A 24,523-nucleotide genomic window follows, 5' to 3' on the forward strand; every position below is an offset into this window, starting at 1 on the left:
GGACTATTATTATGTCCATTGAACAGATAAGGAAACTGAGGCACAAAAATATGAATCAACTATCTCAGGGTAAAATCCCTAGAGCAGGGGTCCCCAAACTACGGCCTATGGGCCACATGCAGCCCCCTGAGGCCATTTATCCGGCCCCCGCCGCACTTCCAGAAGAGGCACCTCTTTCATTGGTGGTCAGTGAGAGAAGCATAGTTCCCATTGAAATACTGGTCAGTTTGTTGATTTAAATTTACTTGTTCTTTATTTTAAATATTGTATTTGTTCCTGTTTTGTTTTTTTACTTTAAAATAAGATATGTGCAGTGTGCATAGGGATTTGTTCATAGTTTTCTTTATAGTCCGACCCTCCAACGGTCTGAGGGACAGTGAACTGGCCCCCTGTGTAAAAAGTTTGGGGACCCCGGCTCTAGAGAGTGATGGAGCTGGTACTCGGCAGGATGACTGTAAAAGCTGGGTTCAAACCTCCCACTACTCCACACACAGCAGTCCTCCATGTTCCAAGGCCGCATGTCCCCACAGACGCATGCCCAGGGACAGAGGAGAGGCAGGAGCTGGAGGTTTGGGATGCTAAGTGCTCCACCTGTATTCCATGTGGCTGCAATCAAATGAGAAAAAGACACAAGGTACCAGACAAAGATCAAAAGAGAGCAGGTGCCCCAGTTCAGAGAGGACAGGATCAGCAGAGGGGCAGGGCTCCTATCTCCCACCCTCAACAGAGAAGCTGACACAGGGAACAGAGGCAAGGGGACTGGCGAGGGAAGGCTGCCCGGCCTGCTGGCTGCACGGATACCGAAGTGCCCTGCCTCAGGGTGGAGGCACCCACCGCCTGGCTGCTACATCCCACTGTGTGCCGGGGAGCACAGACAACGGATATGGATTGACTTGATGGCTGAATGGATATAAATGGAGGAACAGACAGGTGGAGGAGGTGGAAGGACAAGCAGGCATCGCTTCTCACCACAATGCCCCCGGCCCCGAAACCCCAGGAAAGAGAGGCAACAACAGGCTCTACCTTTCTCCAGAGCTGTTGAGGACTGGTTTTTGAAATTCTCCTTCATTTCTGCAGGAGAGGTCAGAGAAGTCAAAACATCAGCTAGTCAAATTAACAACTGCTCTTTACAGAATGCTCTAGAGAGGCCAGCACACAGGGCACGCAACCCACAGGCCAGCAATGCAGAGTGGTGGACGGTGCACCTGAGGCCCATCCTGCAGGCCTGAACCAGGTGCTCTCCATGCTGGGATGGACTCTGGACTCCCAGGTGGGAAGACTTAAGGAGAGACCCTGTTACCCACATTGCACTGATCGTGGGAGGAGGAAATCTTATGCTGAGCCAGCTGAGAACCTGCTATGGAACCTTATGGTCCCCTCTGGCTCTGGCCTCTGTCTCCTCACCTCTCTGCATCATTTAGTTAAGCATATGGAGGTAAATACAGGGTCTCTCTATGAAAAGGGGGTAGATGGTCCATCTTAGCCATTACCTCGTGCCATGGGGAACTGCGGAGCCACCCCATGGACCGCGGAGAGAGGGGCAGTGATAGTCACAGAGCAGAAGGAGAATTTGCTGACCTGGTTTGGAGGTTGGCAAACTTCTTCTGCACAGGGTCAGACAATAACTATTTTGACATTTTGGGCCAGTGGGTATTCCGTACTCTGCAGAAGCTGCTCCACGCTGCTGCTGCAGTGCGTGGCAAAAGCTGCCACAGAAATATGTACGGTAAATGATTTAGCATGGCAGAGTCCCAATAAACTCTGTTTATGAACACTGAAATTTGAATTTCATGTACGTTTTACATGTAACAAAATATTCTTCCAATTCTTCTGAAAACAATTTAAAACTGTAAAAACCATCCTAAGCTTGTGGACCGTACAAAACAGGCAGTCAGCCACATTTGGCCCGCAGGCTACGGTCAATGTTCTTTGCGATGCCCACAGGTGTTTCATGGCGACAGGGTTCCAGGGTGAAATAGGCATATGAAATGCTAGGGGGGCGGTCTTTCTGCTCTTTTACTATAGGACTTCTTCGAGACTTACGTGCTGATACACACTGACGATCTCTAAAAGGGGATGGAAAATATCCTGTCTGAGTTCCAGGGACCACTATTTCCTGGAACATCTCCTAGATCTAGCTTTCTGTAGAACCTAATTAGAACAATAAGGATGAAGTTTGAACAGTGGCCAGCAACACTGCCACCCAAGGTGAGCCTGCCTCTCTCTGGCCATCCCCATTCTGTTACGGATGCCGGCTGCATTCAGTGGCTTCTCTGACTCTTGTCCTCTCACCCAGTGATGCTGGGTCACAAGTAACAAATACTGTGCATCTTTCATCAGACAGAGACCAAATCTCATGTCTAATAATTTTATAAGGAACTCATACCTTCTTTGACTTATTGATTCGTACCCAAAATATAAATTCTATTTATGCACAGGATAAAATGAAGAACCATTAATAAGTACCGAAGGGAATGACTATGTGTTTTCTTTAATAGAAGTCTTACTTCGGGGAGTTAAAAAAAATAAAAGAGAACGCAAACAAAATCTCCATTTCTCAATTTACAGTACTCCTAATTGCGCAGAGAGCAGGACCAACCTGTTCACTATGGAAGCATTCTTAGTAAAAATACAGGCCCGTGAAATTTCTGGTCTTAGTGTTGCATAGAGCATTCAAAGGTGATATAAAAATGTCATGTAAAATGTAAAATAAATAAATAAATAAAAATAAGGGGTGGAGCATGAATGAAGAGGAAGAGAGAGGAAGATGAAATATGAGCTGTGTGTGAATCTGTCACCAAGCAGCAGGAAGATGAAAAATAGAGAGCGCTAATGAGAAATGTCACCAACACCATGAGCCACCTGAAGGGAGAAGTGGAGGCAATGACTATCACAGATATGACCAAGTGTATGCCCATGTGCACCTCCGTTTTGATCAACTGCTCCAATTTCATAGCAGTCAGCGCATCTACTTAACTCTATAAAACCAATAGGATTATTTCTATTGGAAAGATGTTATTGACACATATTTTCTTTGGGTGCCCAGGAGATAAGGATTGAAGGGCCAGGCTATGTATATAATGTTAATGTAAAATGCTACACGTGCAACATATTTAAGATAAAGAGAAAGACTGGTGTTTTTCTTTCTCCTAATTTCAACTGATCATCTCCCAGATGGTAAAGCAAGTAGCATATATTTTCAGTTCACAGATTAGATGTGGATGCGTCCTGGAGCAATGTTCAAATGTAGCATAGTACTGTGGGGATATGGTGGGAAATAATCAAAAGAATAATTCTAAAGGCTCTATCTTTGCTTGAGCAGCTGACAGCTGTATTAGCAAGATCAGACTTTGAAGAGAGGCAAAAAACACTGTATCTGCCACAAACCGGGTTGAGGTACAGCCCAGGAGGTGTATACACTGTTTACACTTTCAGGTGAAGTCATGCTTCCACAAGACATAGCTTCCCTAGTAGGGAGAGAGTCACTCAGAGATCAATTTGAAAATTAATATGACTATTCAGAGATAAGGTACTAATGTAGACGTGTGTGTATATGTATCTGTGTGTCTAGAACATTCCCCATTACAAATGGGTTCTCTGAGACTATTACTCTTGTGCTATATTAGCTTAGAAAATTCCTCCCTGAGAGATTTTTTTCAATGCCTGACTTTCAATCTCTTTTTTTATAAAATAAGATAAACTAAATCAAAAGTGAGCAAGCTATGGCCCATGAAGTTACTCTGCCTCACTGTCTGTTTTTGTAAATAAGCTTTTACTGGAACACAGTCATGCCCATGTGTGATTGGCGGCTGCTTCTGAACTACTGAGGCTGAGCTGAGTAGTTGTATCAGAGTCCCTATGCTTTATAAAGCCTAAAATACTTACTAATGGGCCTTTACAGAAACACCAACCCTGAAGTAGGCTATCACTAATATCGATTTTGGCTTATGGTTCTACAAAGTACAACCAAATGATACAAAAGCTGACTTGGTGTGTTTCCTGTCTTCTTTATCTATATGCACCACCTTAATCTTAGAAGGATTTTAATTCACTCATAAAATGGTATGGAGCACATAACTACAGACATGTAAAGTTCCAGAAAAGAATGAGGAGCTCAGGACAAACGGGAAATGAGAAGAGAGACACGGAGACAAAGCCAGGGGCATGTGGCAGAATGCAAACCCTGAGACCCTGTGGCTCCAGGCAGCCATGACAAAGCGAGAGCCATGACCCTCTCCCAGTGTGGAGTATTTACTAGAACTCCGTCAAGAGGACCACAGCAAACCTGGCCCGAAGATCCACTTATCTCCCGAGTCCATACACAGAGCACTCACGGGACACGCAGTGAGAGTCCCCAGCAATGCCCAAACAGCTGCAGGGACCCTGATCACATTCATGGCTGCGTGGAAATGCCCTCAGCGTGAGCCACTTCCAAATCTCAGAGTGGAATTTATCAGCAATTCTTCCAGTATGTTCCAAAATTTTTAAGTAAGCATGTGCCACATTTATAATCAAAATATATTTTTATAAAGGAAGCGGTAACCCTTGACAGCCTGGTGTTCACTTGGATGTTGACTCAGTCACATCCTTAAGGGGAGGGCTCTGTCCAGTCTTATTTCTGTGAAGCTAAAGTATGAGTGCTGAGGGAGAGACGAGGCACAGACGAGCTGTTCCAAGACTCGGGCAAGGAATATTATCACTTGGATGATGAAGCTCCGTCAAAGGTACTGGTGAGTGGTAACAAATGCTGGTTCTTTTTTACACTGAACTTTTATATCCAGTTTATCATTAGAAGTAATGCACACCCTGGATCTCTGTTGCTCCCTGCTTTATTGCCCAGTGCCTAGAATAGTGTCTCGTGCAGGTGAGAAACAAGTACTTACTCAGAGGAGCACACTGGGGAGTCTACAGATACGAGGAGGGTGTCCTGGCGAATCCTTCCCCGGCTGGGCCTTATCCACAACGCCCCAGCTTTGAGATTCTCTCACGGTGACAATGAGGTGAAAAAGGGGCCCAGATGTGGAGGTTAAGCTCCTGAGCCATGCATTAAGGAGACAAATTAAAAATTGAACAGGGACACTCCGAACAGCCGGGTACCTAGTCTTGCTTTAGTCCCCTTGTTGAAAGAACTAACATTTGGACAGCTCAAGACAAACACAGCTTTGGCTTCTGAATAGGCGTGCCACTTCCTCCTGTACACTGAGACTTCAGTGTGAAAGCTGTCCCATGCTCAGAGCAAGGACGTGCCTTCTCCTCGAGGACAGGCCTGTGCTGGACCTCTGAGACGCCTGCTCTGTGCACTGGGACCTGCTCCGCTCGGACTGCGCCAGAGCAGCCTGGACAGGATCTTCTCCACGGCGACCTTCAGAGATCAGCGGGCTTCCTGGGCTAGAAGGCCCGGGCAGACTGTGCCTGTCCACACAGATGTTAAGAGAATCTGGTCAAGGAGCTTTTGGACCTAATTGGCTCAGAAACAGTAAAGTCAAAGTGCCACAGCCAAAGCAACAGCTGGCAGTGGCTTAGAAAAGAAGAGACAGTATCTTCAACTTGGAAGTAATGACACAGAAAGAGCACCTGACGGATTGAGAGGCCCACAGGTACTGGCCTGGAGGCGGCATGCTCTCAGGGGAGCGAGTCATTGCCCTTCCTATGCCTTGGTTTTCTCAACTATGAAACAGAAATTAACTCATTAATAAGACTGGATTGCTTGCTTCCTTGCAATGAACCCCAGACCACAGCAATATGAGAGATTATAAAATATAGTATGACACGGTCCTTACCCTTCAATCTGATCATGACATACAGGGTCTAGCACAGTGCTTGGATCACAGGACACTCTCGATAATGTTGTCAGTAGTAGTATCAAGATAGATGCTGGGTGCCCTTGGCCTGTGATTTCACTGCTACAAGGTCACCTGCATCCACCTCCTAACTCCACAGCTTGGTGTTAGTTTAGGCCTTGCTTCACCAGGTCCTCTACAGCAATCCCCTCGCATCCTGTCACCTGTCACAGGTGCTGTGAGCTCACGATGCTAACTGATCCTAGCACCTCACAGGTCCTGCCTCACTGGTCTGGTCTCCGTTTGTCCGCCAGCTCTCTCTGCACAAGCACCAATTGTGACACCCTTCCCTCAAACCCCCTTTCCAAGTTCTTCAGGGTGGCATTTGGAGAGCAGATGAGCGGTCTGCAGCCCACCTTCCAGGCTCACCCCCTGGTGCCTGCGCAGCCGGGCCTCATTCTGTCAGCGCACTGCCCCTTCTCTGCCCCTGCGCCTCATGTCTCACGCTGACCCAGTTTCCTCCTCTTTGATGTTCAAGGTCCTCACTTGCATTTCAAAACTCACCTCAAATGCTCTCTGCTTTATTAGCTCTTCTTCTCAGCTTCCAGACTGCTAAGTGGTCCCTTTCTTGTTTTCAAGCTCGGGTATATTTTTATTTTTTATATCACAACCTTGTGCTTGGTCCATCTTGAAATGGAAGTTTCAACTCAAAGGCTCTCCTCCCTATGACAGCTTTCTTGGTCCCCCCAAATTACCCATCATCGGCCCCCACCCTGACATACACACACACGATGCTTATACTCAGTGGTATTTCTCCCCAGGACATTCCGTCAATAATTTCCCTCCATGGGGCAATGGAATTGGGATCACTCCTGCTTTTCCACAGGGCTGAGAAGAACCCCTGGCCCAGTGCCAGTGTCCAGTGACCCCTGGCCGATGCTGACGCAGATCCCCAGATCTGTCCACAGTGGCCATGGTGGTACACATCTACTCCTCATCCACCATCACCACTGTGCACACAGAAGGGACTGCCTCCATTTGTCCCATGTGGATGCCCAGACCCAGAATGTAACTTCTTTGTTTCACCTGTAGAATCCACTTATACACAAGCATGAAAGAGCAATGGAGACTTTACTGGAGACTGGGGTGGGGGGAAGGGGTGACAAGGATGGTGGCTATACAGCACTGCCCATGGCAATGCCATCTTCAATCAGAAATAAGGTTACAGGAGCAATGCTCCAAGCACAGGGAAGACAGCCTCAGGTGGGCTGCCAATGAGTTTCACCCAGCGTGACTGAGTTCTCACTGTGGGCAGGACCCAGATCACACAGGGTGGAGATTAGGAACTTCCCAAGAGAGGCTCTCTGCTTAGCAGTCAGAGGACAACAGCAATACCCTTGGAAGGCTAGCACACGTGCGCGCGCGCACACACACACACACACACACGAGTATGAGCTCCCTGGATCCCTCCCTGGATGACGGCCCACTCTGCACATCATTGGCTTAGATGTGCACGAACCTAGCCTCTCCTCTGTGACCACACATAAGCACTTCCTGTTCACCCCACCTCCCGATAGCCAGTGGCCTGGAGAAGACCCCATGAAATATCACATCCTTATAAACAAAGCAATCATGTACTGGAAAGCAGGCCTCCTCGTGAGGAGAGGGTTGAGGACTCACCAGGACTCTGCCGGTCAGTGTCTGGGCAGATATCATCACACCCGCCCAGTCCTTCACGGAAGTCATCCAGCCGACCTCGGCTGCCACCGCCTCCTCTTTCTCGTCCACTGGCTTGAGAGTGCCATCAGCTTGGCTTGAGCCATTGTTAATCTTCTGGGCCTCCTGGCAACAGAGAAAACAAGGGTTGAGACACAGGGACCAACTGCATTTTAAACATACAACCTATCCCCCCAAAATCAAAGGGTCCTTGGCTAAGGCAGGAACTGGCTTGAAGGTAGAGGGGTAGGGAAGAAGGAATGAGTTATGATGCTGATCAGTTTTTTTAAAAAAATTTTAAGTGGGAGGCAGGGAGGAAGAGAGACAGACTCCCACATGCATCCTAACTGGATCCACCTGGCAAGCCCTCTATAGGGCTGGAGCACTGCTCTATTGCTCAGCAATTGAGCTATTTTAGCACCTGAAGCGAGGCCATGGAGCCATCCTCAGCACCCAGGGCCAACTTACTCGAACTATTTGAACCATGGCTGCAGGAGGGGACGAGAGAGAGACTGAGAAAGAGTGAGAAGGAGGTAGGAGTGGAGAAGCAGATGGTCGCTTCTCCTGTGTGCCTTGGCTGGGAATTGAACCTGGGATTTCCACACTCCAAGCCAACACTCTACCACTGAGTTAAGTGGCCAGGCTCTGCAATCTTTTTTAAAAAGAATCTCTTCTTTATTTATTCTTAAAACATCTTTACGCAAAAAAGAAGACTGAGATTATTCTCTTCTTGCTTTAAAGGGAAAACATCATACAGCTCAGGAGAAAAAGCGTCTTGACTGGGCACTCCACCTGCCCAACCTTCATGCCCTTCTCACAGGAGTGTCCAGTCTTTTCCGTAGGGAATTCTCATCTCCTCATCTCCAGCTGTGTGCTTCCAAAGGTACTGATAGACCCTCGCTGGCTCCAGGAATGAAGACCTACTCAATCATGTCATTCCACCCCCCTGGCAACAGTGACTGGGCCACAGATGGTCATATGATCCATGCCAACTCATTATAACTCAAGCCCAGGACTTTTGCTGGAAAGAATAGGAAAGGTAATCCTTCCCTGAGAATGAAGGCAGCACAGAGAAAAGTAGGAGAAGTAATGAAATACTGATATCTTCATTTGAGCACCTGAATCCAGTTGTGCCTGAAATCCACCCCAGACCTTCTCAGTTACAGGAGACAATAAATTCCCCTTCATGGCCTAAAATTGGCTTGAGGAAAGAAGGCTGGTGTCATCAGCTAACTGAGCCCCATATTGGGCCCTAAATTGAACTCTTTTGCACACCCTCTCTCCCCACAAATACTCTTCTCCCACAAAGGGTCCCAGCTTACTCCCTCACCACCCTCAAGTCTTTGCTCAAATGTTACCTTTTCAATGAAGCCTTCTCTGGCCACCCTTTCGAAATTGCAACCCTGCCTTCCAAAAACACAGCTTTTCTGCTTCCTATTTCCCCATAGCATTTAAAACCTCTAGTACAGTCTATAATTCACTTAGTTACTTCATTTACTGTCTGCCTCTCCCAACTGCTGTGTCCTGAGGGCTTAGGTGAGTGCCTGGCACACAGTTGGCTCAAAAAACATGAATGAATGATTCAATGAATTAATGAAAAGGGTTATGAGTATCAGCCCTTCACTGACAATGGACCCTGGACTTAGGGTTGCCAAACAAAACACAAGACATCCAGAGAAATTTAAATTTCAGACAAACAACAAATAAATTTTTAGTATAAGTATGTCCCCAAATATTGCATGGGACATACTTATACTAAAAACATACTCATTATTTATTTAAATTTTAAATGTAATTGAGCTGAGTCCCTTACTCTAATACCTAAGGAGATTATCTTTGCAGATATTTATGTTTTAAAAGATGCAAAATTATGTTCATTGTTTAAAACACTAGAGTTAATCTCCAGAGCAAACTGACTCTGGGGATCACTGTGAATCGCAGTCAGGGAGGAAGACCAAGAGCACAGGTGTGGATCCTCCTCTGCACTGAGTGGGGGTGGCGGAGCGAGGGAAGGGGAGCAGGAGGCACTGGCGGGGCCATCCAGGCTAGCAGGAAGCTGCTCTCGGGGCCCAGTTCTGCCCTCCCAGCCATCCCTGGCTCGGAACTGGCGGGGCCATCCAGGCTAGCGGGAAGCTGCTCTCGAGGCCCAGTTCTCGCCTCCAGCCATCCCTGGCTCGGAACTGGCGGGGCCATCCAGGCTAGCGGGAAGCTGCTCTCGGGGCCCAGTTCTCCCCTCCAGCCATCCCTGGCTCGGAACTGGCGGGGCCATCCAGGCTAGCGGGAAGCTGCTCTCCGGGCCCAGTTCTCGCCTCCAGCCATCCCTGGCTCGGAACTGGCGGGGCCATCCAGGCTAGCGGGAAGCTGCTCTCCGGGCTCAGTTCTCCCCTCCAGCCATCCCTGGCTTGGAAGAGCAGGGAAGAGAAGCAGCACCAACAACCCCAGGGGCTCATGTTTCATTCCCAACGTGTTGGGCCCCACGGAACTAGAAGAGTCCAAGAGGAAGCTGAGAGCAGGGTTGGGGCGGGGGTGGGCAGAGGGTGGATATATTTGGGGGCCTCCTCACTAACATCTGTGGAACCCATTGCCTGAGCCATCTAAGGCCCGTCTCAATGGCCTGGTAGGAACCCAAGTCTCGGCCACATGAAGACTCTGCACAGATGGGTGCCCTGGCAGAGGGCCCTGACCCAGGGGAACCCTTAGTAATTGAAGGTACAGACTTGGCTCTCCCACCCCTGTAGGACCTGCCCCACAAGATGGGGCGATATTGCCCACCCACCGGCGTGGTGAGGATCACACAGCACCCAAGGGCACTTAACACACATTCAATTAATTAGTCCACAGCCTCTCGCTTCTCCTCCAGCCACTGACACTCTGGTTGTGATTCTCAAACCCGAGGCATCAGACCACCTGCAGGGCTTGTTAGCGCAGGGTGCTGGGCCTCACCCACATCTGTATTTCTAACAAGTTCCCAGGAGATAGACATGCCGCTTTTCTGGAAACTTTGAGAGCCACTGCTCCTAATCATCCCAGCATGACCTGAATGTCCTCATTCGGACCTGACATAGGACATAGATCCTAACGCCCAGCCCCTTCCCAGCTTCTCCCTCCACCCAGCACAGAGCACCTGCTTCCTTCCCAAACCCAGGGCACAGTGTGGACTGGGAAAAGATAGGGCGGGGAAGGCCCTCACATCAGAGGTTTTTCTGCATCTTCCTAAGCAGTGCCTCCCAGGGACATTTCTGAGCTGGTCCAAGGCCACGACCAGGGGTATGTGAAGGGCTAGCTCTCTGCCCCTTAACCCGAGGGGCTCAGGCTTCCAGCCAGTTGGCCAACCCTGGAAAAGGGAGTCAGCGTGACAAGGGCTAGGAGGCAAGAAGTCCTCTCCTGTCACAGTGGTTTCGATGCATTAATAATTCACAGCACAAGCGGTATGTGGCAGATAATGCTCTCTTGCCAGCCCTCTTACCTATTGTTTTACAAGGCGTTCATTATTTTAATTACTTTATGATAGGCAAAAAAAAAAAACAAAGACAAAAGGGAGATAATACCCTTGTTTTTATTTGCTTACACTGGATGTTGTGAGCTAATTGCAGGCGTGGGAGGCGGGACTGGGGGCGTGACAGGGAGAGCAGCAGCTCGACAAAGCCTGAAGCCAGCAGGCCAGGTTAGCATGCTCCCCCCGTGGGGGGGGGAGGGGGGAGCTCCACTTCTCACCTTGCTCGGGCCAAAGCATCCCTCATGGGGAGCAGGGACTCTAACCCCATGGACTGGAGAAAAAGGGGCAGAGGCCCAGAGAGGTTAGGTGGCCGAGCTGGGACACAGGAGGAAGGAGTGGTAAGGGGTGGAACCCACTGTAATAATGACTGGCCACCACTTATCAAGCCAGAACTGGGCATCAGCAACTACAAATTAGGTGCTTTCAATTCATGATCTCAATTAGAGCTTATAATAAATCCAACAGGCAGGCAGCATTATCCCCATTTTACAGACAGGGCAACTGAGAGCAGGTATCTCAGGGGAAGGCATGGAGCCTGAGGGCTCAGGGTGGAGGCCAAGAGCCCACCCAGGCTTAGATCCGCCCCTCCACTGACAAGCCAACTACCATGGCACGTGAGCTCCCGAGCCTCCCCCACATACAATGGGGACAAGCATGAGAACCCATTAAGGTAGTGGCAAAGCTAGCATCAGATAAGCAATGCAAAGTGCCTGTCACTGCACTTGGCACGAAATAGTTATAGCTGCCAAGACTGAGACAGAGGCCCACCAATGGGGCTGGACACCTCCTAGGATACAGTTAAAGCTCCACCACTGCATCGACGGGTGGCCGAGGGGGCACTGGGGCAGAGTCAAGCCTGAGTGATTACTCTCAGAACAGAGAGGAAGTGAGTGCAGGTTCTCACGGCTCTGACTCTTGGACTAGTGATGGGTCCCTGAGGGGTAAGGTGCCCTAAGTCCTGGAAGGGTTCCAGCAAGAGCTGTGTGGCACTACCCAGGACAGCCGGGCAGAGATTCCCACACTGTGAGCCCTGAACCAAGTGACCCCTTAGATCTCTTCTGACTCTAAACTCCACAGATCAGCCTCCCAGTGGAGATGAAGAGACTGAGGACCAGAGAGAGGCTGCCTCCCGCACCCCAGGACACAGCTTTGTCCCCTGTGTCCCACAGGGCATTGCTTGAAGGGGGACAGTGCTTTGTCTTGAATGGCAAAGTGGGCAGCCATCCACCCTCAAACTTCCCACTTCCCACTTCCGAGAAAAGATGTGATGAGGAAAGGGAGGCAGGGTGACAATCTGGGGTGTGGAGGTCCTGCTGAGGCCATGCCCAGAGAAGGGGGTTCAGTCTGGCTTTGGAGGCCACTCCTCCCTCCTGCCATGCCCTCTCTCCCACCAGTCTTGTGCAAAACAAGCCACGGCTGCCTCCTGGGGACAATGTGGGAGAATGTCTCGTCTCGGTACCCAGGATGGTGACGAGAGCAGCAGGGCACGGTCACAGATACAGGAGGCTGGGAGACACCAGAGCGCAGGGTGGCCAGCAGTCCCCTCACTGCTGGTCCTGGACTGTCTCTCGCATGGCTGGGTCTGGACACACGGTTTCACCCTTTTTTCCCCCTCATTCTTGTTAGCAGCATTTACCCTAGTGACTTTCTGTTGAGGTCATAGTGGTCCTCCTTACCTCTCCTCTGTCACCTGTGGCCAAACGCCTGACTGGACCACAGCCACCCGGTACTCACTACACAGAGCACAGAGCTGTTGAATATTTCCCCTGAATCACCAGGTCAAAGACCAAAGTGTGAGGAGGGACCTCAGCAACTCCTGGATGCCAGCGCCCCTCGAGTACAGATGAGAACGCTGAGGGCCTGGGGCAGGGTGGGGGTGGGGGTGGGAGGGAGGCACGCAATGCCCCTTGGCATACAGATGAGAACGCTGAGGGCCTGGGGCAGGGTGGGGGTGGGGGTGGGAGGGAGGCATGCAATGCCCCTTGGCGTATAGATGAGAACGCTGAGGGCCTGGGGGGGGGGGGGGAGGCACATAACGCCCCTCGGGTACAGATGAGACCGCTGAGGGCCTGGGGCGGGGTGGGGGGTGGGAGGGAGGCACGCAACGCCCCTCGGGTACAGATGAGACCGCTGAGGGCCTGGGGCGGGGTGGGAGGGAGGCACGCAGCCGCACTCTCAGAGCACCCAGCCCAGCCAGGTGACTCCCAAGCCCACACACAACCCCCAGCTGGCTCGCTTTCCCTTTATCTCTTGCTGCCTCCCCAGCAGGATGATCCCTGCAAATCCAGCTGAGAGAACCCATCTCCCAAGCAGTCCCTCTGCTGCCACTTGAGTCCAGGCATTCCTAGGACTGGCAGAAATCTCTACCTGGCTGGGTCCCAGGTTTGGGGGTGGGGACCACAGCAGGCAGCAGTCTTTCTTGTCTTCAAAGGGCTAGCTCTCTCCAGCAGTAAGAGCAGCCCTGACCTAGCACCAGAGAGGAAGCCCCCTCTAATCCCAGGACTCCCCAACCCCCAGCCCTCAGATCTGGGCTGTGTCTGTCCCAGTCCTTCCTGCACTGGCCCAGTATACGGGGCACTTGGTGTCTGGTGCGGCAGGAAGAGCTCAGGATGAAAGAACACCCCAATCCAGGTCCACGTCTTCTGAATGTCCCTGAACAAGTCATTTCATTTCTCAAAGCCGCTTCTAGAGTCAGTGCTAAGTGCAAGCCTTGTAACCTGGTAAGGTGGACCCCAGAACTTCCTGAAAGCACCCACTGCCTAAGGAAGGCATGTGACAGTGACCTTGCTGCCCTCTGATTCTGAACAGGAAGCAGGAGCTCTGGAGAAAGATCTTGGAGCCTGAACCCAGGCCTCTCAGAACATGTGGTTCATCAATCAGACCCCTACCCAGCTGTAATTTGCAGAGCAGGGTCTCAGCTTATCTCCTCATACCCCAGCACAAACCAAATCCTACCGGTTGCCTGCTGTGCTGGCCACACCCTCCCACCCTCCCTGTGAGCAGCCACCACACCTACTCTGGTACAGCAGGGCTCACTCACCCAAGATAAGCTCCCATGGTCACCTGTCAGGCCAAGCCAGGTGCCAAGGTCACCTTGGGCTCCATACCTGCTGGGTGTGGGAAGCGAGGATGGGGCCACCAGGTGGATTCCAGAGTCCCCTTGCTGCTCCTTACTGAGGCTGCCCTCAGAGGACAAGTCTGTCTTAGGTTTAATTGTGTCTCGAACATTGGCCTCTCGTTCCAGATCTGGGAAGTTGCTTACATAGTGATCATCCAGGAAGATGCTTTATTCCACGGCAATGGTTGTGACTTTCCGTGGCGCAGTATGGCCTAAGACCTAGAAATGCCTGAACTTCAACACCTACAACCCATGGAGTTTCCAGTGCCTCCATGTGGGCCACCGTCCTAGTCCCTGTACCCCGGGGGTCTTCACCGATGCTGGGGTGAGGTCTTTCAACCACCTCTACTCCTGCCAAATGGGCCAAGAGGAAATCCCCCTGGCAGCCCCTGCACAACCTGGACGGGCGAGCCAACCATGGTTTCCTCCCAGGTACCTATAATCCTGCGTATTAGGGATTAGGCCGATTACCTTAAGCGGCTCAAGAAAACAAAGCATAATGTGGGCACTACCAGCTGGGATTTTCATGTGAGAGTTCTGCAAGGAGAGAGAATGGCGGAGGTGGTCGCTCGTACATCCGGGGGTGGGGGAGACCGGGCAGCAGAGGAGGCGGGCCCCCCGCAAAGCTGGGGGTGGTGGTGGCATAGGTGGTTTCTGCCCTTGGGGGGTTCCAGTTATCCAAACTCTGCTGGCCGGGCAGAGCCTCCCCATCCACTTCCCAGGACCCCACCTTTGCAGGGGGTACCAGGTTCATGCCAGACAGACTCACTCAGCAGCTACCATGTTTGCTGACTATGGGCTATCCCCCAGGAAAGAGTACAGTGTTCACAGATTCAGGCCACAAGACCTTTTTTAAAAGAAGCTCAGATAAAGCCACTTGCTCTGGAATATTGTAAACCATCTGAGTTTACTGGGTCTCATAAGATACTTCATCATCGCAGGCTTCTTAAGGTGGGAGCAGCTCTCAGTGCCAGCAGCTCCCTGAGCCGTGTGTGAACAACTGCTCTGCATCAGTCTTTGAGGGAGAGAAAAAGTGTTGAGGAAAAGGGACCTTGAACAAATCACTCACCATCTTTGTGCCTCAGGTGTCCTTGTCGCAAATTTAAAGGGGGCCACAGAAACACTCTCTGGGGTTCTGCATGGCCTGACCTTGAGGTCTGGGTGGTCAGTCCCTCACTAACACGTGCCTGCTGCTGTAAAATGCTGGGGAGGGCAGTGACTGCTGGGCCTTCACCCCACGTGGTGGTTTTACACCATCTTACTTAATCCTTACAAGTCTGCAAGGTAGGCATATGCTAGGCCCACGGGGGTTGGGTAATTTCCAAGATCACTCACCTTGTAAATGGCAGAGCTGAAATTTAAATCCTGTCTATTCTAAAACTAAATGCCATGTTTTTCTTCTATCCTTTACTGCCTTGGCACAGGCAAAAAGTACAAAGAGACAGGATCTCCTTATGAAGTGCTGCTTATTACTACCACCAAAATGATCACCTTATACCCTATAAGCTCTTAAGTAACAAAAGTTTGTAGTAAAGACATCTAAATCTGGATAACCAGGAATGGATGGGGAGTTGGAGAAATGGCCTAGCAGAGGGGCTTCCACCCTAGGAATAGAATGACCCATTAGACATAATATCCCATGGTGAGATGTGTTCTCAATGGCCACATTTCCTGCTTAAAATTAATAAGTCAACCCCAAACTTTCAGGACTAAATGCATGCATCTCGGTCAATACATCACATCTGCAAAATAATAATTTCCTTCTCCTTCAGTTAGTGTAATAAAATGGGAACATACAAATGACAGTCCAGAGTCCACTATCAGGGCCTTGGAGACTTGAAATCAGATCAGCAGAGACCTCAGCTCAGCTCCCTCCGCCTGAACGACCAGGGCTGGGTCCGTGTCAGCGTGCTCGCCTGCAAAGATGCGGGTGGCCTTGCTGCTAGTCTGCAGGGTAGCCTGACCTGCCTGCGGCGAACGGCTCCGGAACCTCCCAGACAAGGAAACCACCGCAGCAGCCCAATCAGAAGACAAAATTCGTATTTGTTTTCCAGTTGAGGAATAACTGTAATCACACCAGGCAAGTCTGAAGAAGGGTCAGCAGTTCAGATGGATTAATAATCAATGAAATTTTCTGAATGCCTTCTGTTATCTTGGTTAAACCTGCTAATAACACTGTAATCAAGGTACTAGTATCCCATTCTGAAGATGAACAACTGAGGCACTGGGCTTTGCTGAAGATCCGTGGCTAGCACTGTAGCCTTCACATTTCATTGAGCCTCGGTGAGCTCAATACCAATCCCTTTTCTGTAGGAAGAATCTTACACTCCATGGAAAGGCAATTGAGCATGACTTTTTGTTTCAAGGACAACACTCAAACCCCTTAAAATAATATTGTCTTAAAAAAAAATGAATCTCAGAGTCACAGAGCTGTTAAGGTCAGAGCTGCAAGGGACCTTTGATCTTGTGCAGTCAAATTCCCTTCTGTCAGAAAGAAAAAGGTTAGGGTCACAGAAGGGCAGAAACACAGCTTGTTCATACGAGACTGTGTAGAGCTCCACGAGCATGAGAGATGGCACAAGAAGAGTGGGGAGCAAGTCACCCCACTTCATTCCAGCCTCAGTTTTCTCACTGGAAAAGTAGGCTTCTAATAGCTTACAATACCCCAAGAGTATCTGTGTAAGGCTCAACCATGATGGTGAATGCATAGCCCTCTGGCAAGGACTCAGAAAATAGCGGTTATTACTAGCTAAGTGCCACATGCACTTGGATGACCTTGAACAAAGACCTGCCCAAGATCCCACAGCTAATAAAGAACTGATCAGGATGTGAATCCATACTTTCCAAACAGCAAACCTGATCTCAGTCTACTTCACCCAAGTGGAGGCCCAGTCTGGTTTCTACTGAAGACAGAGTACACAGGGACAACTAAGGCCACAGGAAATCCAAGACCTTTGTTTTCATAAAAAGTAGAAATCTCCATGTCATTGCCAAGTTAACTTTTATGACTCAGTTAATGGAGAAAGAGGCAAACTGAATCCAAACAAGGATATGATTATGGTTAAGGGACAACTGAATGTTCCCCAAAGATGAGGAGTGTAGATGCTGAGGGACTGGCTCTTCGGGGCGGAAGGGATAACCTCTTCCTCCTTCCCAGCTTCTCCCAGCTCCTGGAAAGCAGCCCAGGATCATCAGCAATGTCCCCACTTCTAGATGAGTTGCTGAGAGAGAGACAATGGAAAGGTCAACAGGGGAGAAGCAGAAGGAAGGAAGCCCACTGCCACCTGTGAATCAGGAAGAGGAGCCGGGCCAGGTGGGGAGAGCAGCTAACAGGCCCTCTGGCCGTGTGATCCGGAGTGCTGGGCTGCAGGGGGTGCTGCTCCCACGTGGGTTTGGAAATAAAAGCCACAGCACAATGTAATGTATGTGTGTCAGTGAGAGACACCAACACGCCTCTCCAGAGAAGAACTGTCCTTTTCTTTGATGTTATATTATCACTCCTTTGTTGGGTAAGAATATTTGTCCCTTTAATGATATGACAATGATGATAGAGCTGGCTGGCATTTGACATTTCTTTTTTATGTCCTTGCTTGTCAAAGTTGGCAACCATGTGATAATCATTATGTTTTTAAGGTTTAATTTAGTATTTCACGGGAAGTCTAAGTACCACTCACCCGTTCCTCACTCTGCAGGTCGTAAACTAAGACTTAGAGAGGCCATGCTAATAGTGGCCAGACCCCACTATATGGACCCCAGGGTATGTCTGCCACTTCAGTCAGAGAGAGCCTCGGGGCCAGGAAAGGTAGGGCCCAAGGGACAGAGACTTGGTCCCTTAGGACTCCAGCAAGCACTGGCCCAGAGAGCAGGAGACAAAGAAATGCATTCATTTCCAGGCTCAGGGCCTTTGTGTTCCCTGCCTCACTGCTGAGTGCTGAGCCTCACTGCCACTGCCTCGGGAAATGCACGGAACCTAAACAGTGTCCCTGGAAACAGTGCAACTGTTGCCAGGGCCCTAAACCATCACTCAGGGGCAGGTGGGGAGAGAGAACTTACCAGCAGACCACAGATGGGATGACTTGCCTGTGGCTGAATATTGCCCTCCAAGTCAATAGACAGAAGCAACGTGGAGGAAAAAGCTGACTTGTGAACAAGCTAAGCTACTGCCCAATGCCCCAAATGAAACAGATCACTATCATCCCTCATTGCTGCCATTTTCTCAGAATGCTTACCACTACCTGGCCCATACACGGCATGCTTACTCCCTACTAATCTCCACTGGAGTGCAATGTAGGCTCCAGGGGCAGCTGACACATTTGCTCACTGCATATGCTCAGAGCCCAGAACAATGCCTAAGTACACAGGGGACTTAACAGTGTGTTAAAGAAAGAGTGAGTAAATGCTGGGGTTTTTGTTTTCTTCTGCTTTGTTTTCCCTCCGCTCTTATTTTCTGGAACCTCAAAAATCTTCCCCAGGTCCCACTGTCTACAGCACAGAAGTCACACTCCTCCAGGCTTGGTCTTCGGGCCTGTAGTCTGCCCCCGCCCCCCCGAGCCTGCTCCGACCAGAGCGGTCCGACAGCCACACCTCTGTGCCAGCATTCCTGCCTCCTGGGCCATGCTATCCACTGCCCCACCCCACCGGTCTTCATCTCCTTGATCAAATCCCAGGGGCCCATGCAGTCCTCTCCCTGGGCGACTCAGCCGCAGTCTGCTCCCCGTCCCCTCACTCAGCCCGGACAGGGGCTGGCAGGCAGCCTCAGCTGTCTTTTCACACACACATGTCATAGCACCCCCATTACACTGAAGGTTCCTTGAAGGCAGTGGGCCCCCCCCCCGTTTTTTATACCCAGAGTGTCTGGCATACAGAGAGTGATTAATAGACAGGTAGTGACTGAATAAATTAAAACTCGCTAATAGTCACCAGAAAAGCAGGCCCTTCCTGGGTGCTGCTGACGTCCTGGCCAACCCAGGCAAGTTTCCATGACTGGGAGCTGGGAGGATGGCTGCACGTTTCTCAGTGCAGCTACCTGTTCAAATAAAACACCAAAGCCCAAACAATATCACATTTCAGGATCCGCAGAGAGGCACATGCCTCACCAGGCACATCAGTCAAAAATGATGAATGTTCTTGTTTACAAAAAGATTTGCCCTGTTCCAGGAAAATTTCCACCATGATTTAGGACCTAATTTAGTGAGCACCTATAGACCTCACCAACTGAATGTTTTGCAACCTCTTCCATTTGCTGAACTTGAATGGGGTTTGGCTTCAGGTCAAAAGAGTTGTCAAAATTAGGTCATCCCACTGCCTTTCCCAATGGCCCCCCACTCGGGAAACTGACACCTAGCACATCCCAGAGACCGCAGGAGGCAGGAAGGTGCCCTGCTGACCATGCATTCAGAGGCACTCAGAAGGAGGAGTGTTAGGGTTGCCAACGTGGGGGCCCGGGCTCTGATCTCCAGGGCTCCGCAGGGCTGCCTGCCTCCCCTGGCCCGGATTTTGCACCCACCCCCTCGGGAGGCCTGGCTGAGCTCCAAAACCTCTGCCTCCCATGTACCTGGAATCCCACCATTCTCGTCTGTATCTATGTTTCCAACACAGCAAACTATGTTTCCGAACGAGGCTGTCTGGGCTGACTGTTAATGTGAAATAATAAGTGAGTCAACAAGTAGCCTGGGAAGAGGGGAGAGGACCTCTATTTCTATCAGGTTCAGGCACCTGCTTCTCCTTCTCCTACTAGATCCTTGAAGGGAGTTAGAAATGGCGACCCCTCCCCCCCGTACTGCAAAGCCTCAGCCCTTTTCGTGGCACCCTTGCACCCATCAATCTCCTCCATGTGTCCTGGGGTCCCTCCAACCCTGGACATCCGGGAGAGGCTAAACAGCTGTGAGAACCTTCTTTCTCAAAGGTTTTTCCAAAATTATATCAGGTTTCCTTCTACCCCAGCTCGTCAGCAGGGGACTCTTTTGCCTAACATGGTTGAGGAATGTCTCAGAAACGTGTGATTCAGTCTGGCTTCGCTGCAGCTTTCCACACAGACAGAGCACACAGTGTCTGGACGTGTTGGCCGCTACCTCTGGGGCACCCGCACCCTTTCCCCATCTCCGGACCTAGGACAGGAGACAGCCTTCATGGAGTGGTGGGTCCAAGCCCAAAGATAAAATCACATATAGAACACAAGTCAACGGGAAGCCGAAAGGTCCAAACACTCCACACTCAGGGACAGGGGTCCCCAAACTTTTTACACAGGGGACCAGTTCACTGTCCCTCAGACCGTTGGAGGGCCAGACTATAAAAAAAAACATGAACAAATCCCTATGCACACTGCACATATCTTATTTTAAAGTAAAAAAACAAAACGGGAACAAATACAATATTTAAAATAAAGAACAAGTAAATTTAAATCAACAGACTGACCAGTATTTCAATGGGAACTATGGGCCTGCTTTTGGCTAATGAGATGGTGGTGCCCCTTCCGGAAGTGCGGCGGGGCCGCATAAATGGCCTCAGGGGGCCACATGTGGCCCACGGGCAATAGTTTGGGGACCCCTGCCCAGGGACATCCCCCCTGCAGCATCCCTCTTCTAGCCTCGATTTTCAGAATCTGTGAATCTAGTTGCGAGGCACCAATAACTGAAGAGCAAAAACGAAGATCTCAAAAGACACACAGCCCTCTCCTGGAAGAGAGGGTGAAACCTTTCTGCCTTTTCTTCTGATAGAAAGTATTTCTCCTCTCAGGTCTGTTCGGACTAGCCGCCTTCCACAAACAGCCTCTAGCCAAAGGGGGCTCAAGATAATTGCTAGAAAATGCAGTTTCCAAAAACATCTATAAGCAGAACATCAAGATTACTAATGAATTATTACTGGACTGTTGTTAGTTCTGCCACGTCCTTGCCTGAGGAGCCACAGTCTCCCCTGGACAAGAAGAAACATTTTTTCCCTCCACTAGTGCTCCATCTCCCATGCTGAGGGGGCCACCCCAGGTGGGCGCCGGGAGGAAGGTAACTCCAATCCCAGAAGTCTCTGATGATGAGACTCTAACACGCGCAGTGAGAGAAGAGCCCTGCAGGACAAGGGCCCCTGTCTGCACACTGTGGTCACCACCTCGCCAGTCACCTGTGTGCCTCACATTTCCATAACAACTGTCAGTCATTCTCAAGCCCTGATGGCGATGCCTCTCCCCTGTGTGGGCAGCTTTCGAAGAAACGTCCAAGTGTGGCCCGAATTCCCCTTCTTTGTTCTTCTTCATCTTCTGCAGCTGTTTTCTGACCAGAGGCTGGACAGAGAGAGTTGTTGCTGAGATGTCTTAGCATGGATGCATCCAGCATAAGAAACTACCAGGAAGAAGGGACACATGGGGGAGCTTCTGAGGATATAGGTCATGTTCTGTTTCCTGACCCAGTGAAGGGTTAAATGGATTTTCATATGGGTTATTTACTATTTTTTACATTTATATGTGTATGTTTTCTGTATATTTGCTTTATTTCACTTTTTTTTTAATGTATTTTTCTGAAGTTGGAAACGGGGAGGTAGTCAGACAGACTCCCGCATGCACTGGACCGGGATCCACCCAGCACGCCCACCAGGGGGCAATGCTCTGCCCATCTGGGGTGTTGCTCTGTTGCAACCAGAGCCATTCTAGCACCTGAGGCAGAGGCCACAGAGCCATCCTCAGTGTCCGGGCCAACTTTGCTCCAATGGAGCCTTGGCTGCGGGAGGGGAAGAGAGAGACAGAGAGGAAGGAGAGGGGGAGGGGTGGAGAAGCAGATGGGCGCTTCTCCTGTGTGTCCTGGCCGGGAATCGAACCCGGGACTCCTGCACGCCAGGCTGACGCTCTACCACTGAGCCAACCAGCCAGGGCTTATTTCACTTTTTAAAAAGATTTTTTAAGTTAATCAGCCAAACTGTGCTTAAGGGACCCATCATCATTGCCCACGCTTATTAAGTACCTTCTGACACAGGACAACAAAGATAACCCTGCGTCACATCCCTGAACCACAGGAACCAAGACCAGAAAAAAATCTCACTGTCAATCATTGGTCTCCGAGCACAGCCAAGAGCCAGGCAGAAAAAGGAGTCGAAGCAGAGGTTAAAGGCAACTAGAAACAGTCATAGAATCGATGGGCTAGAAAACTCAAGAGTACTTTGATTCCCTGAGAGGTCATAAAATGAGGTAAGCAGGGCCCCGGCCATCAAAGAAACAGTGAGTCTTTCACTGCCCAGCCTGGATAAAAGTGTCAGACACATTTGCAATCAGGAGTCTAGGTCAAGTTTCCAAACCAGCTCGGGAGCCCTGGGACCACCTCTTCACCCTACATAGCCTCCCCTTACCACTCATTCCAGCCACGCTGCTCCCCTAGTCCTTCCCTGCACACATCTCCCACTGCCCATCATTTTATTCATATTGCATCAATTCCCTTTCGCCTCCTTTCTAAATCTGACATGTCCTCCAAGACACATTTGAAAGGCCACTTCCACCATGAAGCCTCTAAAAATCTCTTAATTAGAATGAACATCTCCCTGTGGTGTTCACCCAACACCTACTCTCTGTCTTTCAGAGTTTGCTCCTCTAGTATGAGCCCTCCTTATGTTTAATCACTGTGGGTACATCCATCACTATGCCAGCTAAGAATCTTGAGGTCAGAAACTAGATCTTAATAGTTCTCATATCTATAGGCTATAGATACACATATGTATATCTAGTAGATATACATATATATTCTAATATCTACATTAAGAACTGTGCCTAATGGATAAGCAGTAGGTATGCAACAAGGATTCAATGTTTACTAATAAGTCAGAGTCTAAGAGGATGCAGGCTCAGCCCTAGGTTGTCAAGGAGCACAGCGCCTGGGTGGAGGGAGGTTGAGCATCACCAAGGAGCCTCTACATCTCAAAGCCACCTGCTCTTCTCCATCTCCTTTCTCTCTCCCCTAGCTGACTGCTGAGCTTCCTAATTATTTGCACATTATCCACTCTGGCTCCAGCCACACATCTACTCTCTACACTGAAGCCAGAGAATCCTCACAAAGTTTGGGCCACTCACATCATTCCTGGGCCTAAACTCTTCAGTGACTCCCCATTGCTCTTAGGGTCAAGTTCAACATCCTCACACGGCCTGCCAAGGTGCTCCTGCATATCTGCACTTTGCCAGGCATATGACCACAGGTGGGACCACTCTTGGCCTCACCTTCTTTATGTTCCAGCCACACTGGACTTTCTTCCATCCCTTCAATGAATGGTCCTCTTTTCTGACTCAAGGATTTACATGGAACAACCAGTCATATTCTAGACTTTTTATTCATCCTTAAGATCCTTCTCCAGAACACTTTCCTTAACACCGCCACCCTCTCCCTCTGCCACCACTACCTCCATCAGCGAGGAAAGGCCCCAGTCCTGTGGCCCTTGCTCTCTTCCTCCCTAACACTCAAGGCACCTGCAAATACTTGCTCAGCCCCTCTCTGCTTCTCTAAACCAGGGATCGGCAAACTGTTTCTGTAAAGGGTCAAAAAGAAACTATTTCTGGCTCTGCAGCCTAAACTCCGTATGGTCTCTATAGCAACAACTCAGTTCTGCTGGAGGGCAAAAGCGGCCACAGACAATATGTAAACAAATGAGAGTGGTTGTATTCCAATAACATTTTATTTATGGACACTGAAATCTGAATTTTACATAAGCTTCACAAGCCATGAAATAGCTTTCATTTAAATTGTTTTCAACTATTTTAAAAAATGTAAAAACCATTCTTAGCTCACAGGCTATACAAAAACAGATGGCAGGCCAGACTTGGCCTGCGGCCTGTAGTTTGCCAGCTCCCGCACAAGGCTGTAAGTTGCATGGAGAGAGAAACTATGTCTTGTTCCCTGATGTATTCCCCTAGCTCCAGCCTGGCTCTGAGAAGGTGATTCATAAAAATATACTGAATGCCGGGATGTGTGGACAAGAACAGTATTTGCTGGTTTGTACTCTGCAGAATGCCTGTCCAATGGGCCACTACAAAGAAAGGGACAGCTCTTTCATCAATAAAATTTGGAAATGCTACTGCTCCCTTCTTTGAAAATTTCAATACACTGCACATAAAGCATGTCAAAAGCCTAGAAATATCCATCAGTCAAGAAACCTGTTTGATTTAAACCAATATAGTGCTTCCCCAACTCATTTGATCAAAGAACTTTCTACTTTAACCCAAAACATCTACCAGTATCCATGGACAACCCCATTAGAAAGTACTGCTGTAGGACAAAAGGCAAGAACTTAGAGGAACGGTTCTCAAACTACAGGGGTCCATCAGAATCATCTGGAAGACCTGTTCAAACAGACTGCTCAGCCCACCCCACAGTTTCTGGTTCAGCAGGACTGGGGTGTGGCTAAAGAGTTTACATTTCTCACAAGTTCTCAGCTGATACTGACGCTGCT

The 24,523-nt window shown here is 49.6% G+C and overlaps 1 protein-coding gene across 18 annotated transcripts in view; it reads right to left on the bottom strand.

Annotated features, from left to right (window-relative positions):
* Window positions 1-24,523, bottom strand: part of KCNMA1 (potassium calcium-activated channel subfamily M alpha 1) — an 815,298-nt gene that overhangs the window by 561,807 nt on the left and 228,968 nt on the right. For all 18 annotated transcript variants that reach the window (XM_066244078.1, XM_066244079.1, XM_066244080.1 and 15 more), the window contains exon 2: window positions 7,461-7,622. In XM_066244078.1, coding sequence (XP_066100175.1) covers window positions 7,461-7,622 — 162 coding nt within the window. The remainder of the gene's footprint in view (window positions 1-7,460; window positions 7,623-24,523) is intronic.

The sequence above is a fragment of the Saccopteryx bilineata genome, chromosome 9 (assembly GCF_036850765.1).
Source record: "Saccopteryx bilineata isolate mSacBil1 chromosome 9, mSacBil1_pri_phased_curated, whole genome shotgun sequence".
Classification (NCBI taxonomy): Eukaryota; Metazoa; Chordata; class Mammalia; order Chiroptera; family Emballonuridae; genus Saccopteryx; species Saccopteryx bilineata.